We start from the raw sequence: 6,000 nt of genomic DNA on the forward strand, positions 1-6,000 counted from the left end.
TTTATTTTGGAGAGAATAAGAATTAACTGGTCTAGCGTTTGATATGTAGTTAAATCCTATTTTAATTCTCCATCAACTTATGGAGAATTAAAGTAGCACTCAACTATAGTAAAAGTATGATTGCTATTTAAAACCTAGAGCTGATGAATAAGATGAATATAGTTTATGATCAAGTAGCAAGGTAGCATTTGTCATAATTGTGTCAGCTATACTGGAGTCCTTGACATGGAGGCCTACTTTCTTTTCTGGATTGATGGACCATGAAAATAATTGAGTGCTATGATTGTCTTGGATTATTCTTCCAAGTGATATTGAGTATGACTTGTATCAGAGATATGTCTTCTCCCCAATTCATTTTGTATACGAAACGGTCCACTCCACCCTGCTTACAAGAACACACCTAAGTCATATTCTCACTTTTTGCTCTCTTATTAAGAGTAGACACCACAATTTCAGAATCACAAAAACAAAACAAACAAAAAATAACATTGATTTGGATGAAGAATGAATCTTTAAAGACCTATTGGTTGATGATCAGCCCAATGATTGGAAACCCAGATAAAGAGAGTTAAAAGAGAGGGTAGAGATGAAATGAAAGTGTTAAATCCAAGTAGGAATATAATATAAACCCCAAACCAGAAACTCCACAAAGAATAAGCATAGTTATAGCAAATAACATTGCTGAAACACTACAAATTTGAATATATTTCTCTATATACATTTCTCTATATCCTAAAATATGAAGAATTCTAATCTATAAAGCTCTATTTGAAGTAGTTTTCATGTACCATTCATTACTCTCACTATCCATATTTAGAATTGTTTCTCCCCAAATTCATATGCTGAAGCCCCAACTCCCAGTGTGACTACATTTAGAGAGACAACCTATCAGGACCTAATAAAAGATAAGGGCATAAAGAAGCCCCTGAACCCAAGGGACTGGCTGGTATCCTTATAGGAAGACACAGGATAAGGCTTGCACTGGCTCTCTCTTTTCCTCCGTCAGTCCCTCCCCTCTCCCTCATTCTTCCCTTCTCACCCTCCTCCCCCCACACAAAGATATTCTAAGAACTAGGCAAGGTAAGACTGCTTACCCAATACTTATCTTACTAGATAGAAGCCTGCAGAAGCAAGCTTGTAGGGAATGTCAGATGGCTGCCGAGGCAGAATGGGCTTTTGTCTGTTCTTTTAAGTTAGTTAATCTTGGAAGACAATTCAGGAGGAATTAGACTTAGGAAAACAACCCAGGCAGTAACTAGAAAGTAAAGTTTGAGACAACTATAAAAACCCAATGTTTTTATACTATACTAAGACAAAATGAGGGACACAGCAGATTCACATTCAAGCAGCAGGAATGAAGCCGAGAAGGGGGAGGCCGAGCCCCCTCTGTAAATGTCTATCCCACAAGTGGCTTGAATTCTTTCCACTGACATTTTATTGATGAGATACAGTCCCATGGCCAGATCCAGTCATAAAGAAAATTGAGAAATGTGATCTAAAAACTGAGGATAATGGAAGCTGGTGAACAACTAGCAACCTTTAGGTTAGGGTGACTCAGTTAGGGAGAAATAAAGGATTAATGTAAAATATTATTTCTTTTTGGATGTGAGTAGGAATGCAAGTCAATCTTAACTAAATCAATCTCTTAAGTGAGCATGAAATAAACTTCTGTTTTGTTTGCAACATCTTATAACCACAAAAAGACCCAGGCTTAAAAGGAAACTGATACTCTGGACAGCAGAGCAGAAAGGAGAACCCCAGGTTTCTGATTAACACCCTGAATCCACCCACCAGGTGCCTGCTCTGCCCAACAAGACCCACTGTGTGAGAGGAGAGATTTCTTTACTGCGTAAACTATGTCTGTTAAATTTCTCTTAGCCATCTCTTCTTTTCTTCATAGCACTTATTACACTTTTGAGTCATTGTTTAAAATTGTGAAACCTACTTTAGATCTGGCAGACTCCACCTTGTCTCCCATTGTTATGAGATTAAGGTGAGCAGCAACTGCCTCCCTGTTCTCATTCATCCAGGATGGAGACAGGCACAGGAAGACCATCTGCTGACTAGTATAAAGACCCCACATTGCAAGGCTGTCTGAACACTTCTGTTCACCAATCCAGAAATTTCAACAAGTGATCTAAGCTTCATTGGATCACACCCGTTTGATCCTCTGTGCACAGTTCCTGAGGGAACACATGCTGGAACTGTTAGGGGGAAGGATGTCCTGAAGGAACTCTGCAGAATCTTGTGGACTCCACCCCCGACTCCATGACTGAAAACTAAAACTCCCAGCAGTACCAGGGAGAGAACTGTGAGGACCCAGGGGTGGAGCTAAGCAGGCATTCTGGGACTTTGGGGGATAAATAGGGCGCCATTTCCTATTGCCCTTGCTTGGGAAACAGCTCTCTGGACTGCGACACACTCATGACTCCTGGCTTCAGACGCGGTGACTCGGCTTTCAGTTAGTTTGTTACCAGAACTCCAGAACTCCAAGTCAGCAGAGCAGGTAAGATATTCCAGTTATTTTGTAACCCTCTCTCTTTCCCTGAGTTGTTCCCTTTTCTTTCCCCCCTTTTGTAAATAAACCCATTTTGACCCTTATATGTGCCTGCAGTACAACTGAATTTCAAGCATGCAGGTGAGGCCCCACACACAGGCGGCCCAGTTCACACTGGGGTGCCCAGTAACAGAACCACTCCGGAGGTGGACTCATTATGACCCCTATTCTGAGCAAGTGATTGGATGGCAGCCTGATCACTTGTACATTGACAGCATTGACCGCCACTGAGCCATAAGCTCTGAGTTCCAGCATGAGCTCTGTCCTGCTCTTGATTGTATACTGAGTCAATGAAATAAAATGGCTGAGACAATGCTCAGCACACAGTAGGCGTGGTGAAATGGGAGTGATCGTGAACGTGTTGATTGCTAAGTCTCTTTCACTGCCTCTAAAAATGGAGCTAGAGTCACTTGAACTAGTGGGGTAGACAGTTTGGGGACTTCTCTCCTTTATTCTTCAGGGCTTTTAATTAATTTATTTATACATACAGGAACTGGGGTCCAGGTCAGAGGTGGGGGGAGGGTTAGAGGATTCACCAGAAACAAAGAGGAGAGCAGAACAGGAAGATTGAAATACACAGTTGAGGGGAGCAGTGGGCAGGTCTGGGGAGGTCTGCTGCACCATGTGGGTCAGCTCCCTGGTGGGGGATTGAACTCACGTTGCAATGACGGCGGAAAGCTTCACAGTGCTGAGATTTAACCACTTGGACCACCAGGGAGGGCCCTTTTCTTCAGGTTTTTGCTACAAAAACTTCCAACCTCTGTTTTATAGCTTGATGTGACCTCCACTTTGGATATTAGGATACTTATGCCTCGGGCTTGCCTGAAAAGGTGTGGAGGTTGGGCCGAGAGCACAGATGGTCACAGCTGGAGCTTCCACACTGTGCGTGGTGCTTTTCCTCAGGCATCACACGTGGCTTAACAGTTTCTCCTCCTGTCACATCACAGTGCTGAGGCAATGTCTTTCCAAACACTGAAGACATAAGACTTGTGAGCAGATGGTCATCCACGTGTTGCTTGTAGACACATGGATTTCTTCCTGAGGATGTGTTTCTGGACACATTTTCTTCTTTTTTTCCTATTATACACTCCACTCCCCTTAACCTTCCTGTTATTCTTTTACTTCAGGTTATCTCCTGAATATTATGCAAATTTATTAGCCTGGCATTCAGGCCTTCCACCATTTATTCTTAATTGGCCTATCCAATTGGGCCTTGTATTTTGTCATTTTACCCATTTACACTTTCAGTATTTGTTACTCCAGCATAACATTTTTTTATGGTAATGTCCAAAAATACCATAGTTTCTGGATTCAAGGTATCTTTGTTCACTTAGAACTTTCTGAGCATTTTCTTTGTGTAAGATTCTGTCCTAGATGCTCAAATAGAATAATGTGTTGACCTCTATGATGGACAGTATAACTTGTAAAACTCAGAAAGTTCCTCTCTGAAAAATGTATCAAATTGGATTAGAACGACAGCTTATACCTTGTAGAAACCTCCTTAGGTCATTTGGTGTTTTAGGGATACTCAGAAATCCATGGCAAGAGTATATTTGACTGGAATGTTTATCTCTAGGGTTATCTGCTGTTTTGAATTTTAGTTGTTTATATACATTGAATGGTTGTGTTTAGTGGTGCTTAATACAATTTAGTATTATGTAAAGCATTATGTGATATAAGTCCTAACTACTTGATCTGATTGTGTATAAGATTAATTTACCTTGTCGTTTTTTCCTGCCCAATCCCAATGTAATACTTACATTGTTTAGCTGGACCAGACCACGGGGATTCTCTTGGACATACTTCTATTGTAGTTCAGTGTCTTCTGGAATACTTTTTGGACATCATCTGTAATAAGCATCCTTTCTCCAAGTTATCCTAATGTATTGTTAGGCATTCTGGTAAATATTCTACAGACACTGCTCTGTCCCACTTCAGATGTGGTCCCTTCCTTCTGTGAAGTCCACAGTATTCTGTTACTTAATTAGTATTTGTTTTATATTTCGTATTTCTGTATTTTTATTTTATTGATTATACTAGCTTAGAAGCCACAAGAAAGAAATATACATTTCTTTATCACTTGGAAGACAGTAGATATTCTGTAGATATTTACTTTATCAAAAGAATTGAGGCTATCTGGAAGATGAAAACTTAAGTTTTAAACTCAACTAAGGCTCTCTCAGTTAATAGGTTATCCCTTTCATTATTTGGCCCTATTCTATTTGAATAGAATAAATTTACCCTTATTAGTGCTTGACTCTTAAAGCTTAGAACGCTATCTGGCACATGGTAGGCACTGAACGATAAATTTAACTGCAGGGTTGTATGAAAATCAATTAATTGATAATAAATAACAATGGCACCAGCTTAACATTAGTCATTAGCCAGCATCTGGGTTAGATCACCAATTGTGGTTTGCAACCGTCATATTCTAGGACACGTGTTCTTAACCTCTTTTGGGCTAATAGCTATACAATTTTAAAAAAGAAAATATTTTTTTTAAAAAATGATTTAGTTATTTATCCATACGGGGCTGGGGTACAGGCCAGAGGTGCAGGGTCAGTCAGAGGGTTCACCAGAGACAGAGTGGAGAGCAGAACAGGCAGATGGATGAAGTCCACTACTGAAGGAAGCAGCAGGCGGGTCAGGAGAGGTCTGTTGTGCCATGTGGGTCACCTCCAGTACTGGGGATGGAATTTGCATTGTGCCTAGCTTTGCAGTGCTGTGTCCTAACCTGTTGTGCCACCAGGGAGAGCCAAAAAAAGAATAATTTCAAGTGTCACCTGGACTCTCTGAGTCCCATTCTTATACAAAATGCCAGCTGTGAAAGGTACACTTAAGGGTACATTTAAGATCCCGGGATTGACAATCTGATCCCTAAATTCCTTCAAGGTTATTATGCATTGACAGGTAGTTAACTTCAAATTCTTAGACTGTGCTTTATTGCAATTTCACAACCATATCTCCCTTGATTCTGAGAAGCCATGAGGTTAAACGCAGCTATCGGAAATGCCATGCTAAAATGCAAATATTTAGAATGGTAACCATTAATCCTTAGCATCCAAAAAAGCTTTAGCTGCAGTTGAAGGCAAAGGATTAACAAAGGATTATGGTTGAAAGTGAAAAAAAAAAAAAAAGGCGAAATGCCAATACAAATAACTGCTTTTAGGTGCAGGGCAGCCTCTTCGCCTTCCTCTCCCCACATCTCCAAAAAAGCTTAAATTCTAACTTTGATCCGGTTTAACAAAAGGGAAGATCAGGCATTTTGGATAGCGAGGCTTCCAACATTCCAAAGTGTCATTTTGCTGCAGGTTTAAGTGCAAATGAAAGAAACAAAAGCGACCGAGAACTCTGGGTCCCGCACCACCGCCCCACGAACCAGCCCCAGGCGAGGGTGCGAGGCGCTTACTGCCTAGTGGAAGACAGAGCCCGCGGAGGGGGGG

General features: G+C 40.9%; 1 protein-coding gene across 1 annotated transcript in view; it reads left to right on the forward strand.

Annotated features, from left to right (window-relative positions):
* The first annotated feature begins 5,371 nt into the window (after positions 1 to 5,371).
* SPCS3 (signal peptidase complex subunit 3 homolog (S. cerevisiae)) overlaps positions 5,372 to 6,000 on the forward strand; it is an 8,343-nt gene continuing 7,714 nt past the window's right edge. The window contains exon 1 of the mRNA XM_012724795.1: positions 5,372 to 5,387. Within this exon, the coding sequence (XP_012580249.1) occupies positions 5,372 to 5,387 (16 nt within the window). The remainder of the gene's footprint in view (positions 5,388 to 6,000) is intronic.

This window comes from Condylura cristata, unplaced genomic scaffold (genome assembly GCF_000260355.1).
Source record: "Condylura cristata isolate star-nosed mole 26May11 unplaced genomic scaffold, ConCri1.0 scaffold00014, whole genome shotgun sequence".
Taxonomy (NCBI): domain Eukaryota; kingdom Metazoa; phylum Chordata; class Mammalia; order Eulipotyphla; family Talpidae; genus Condylura; species Condylura cristata.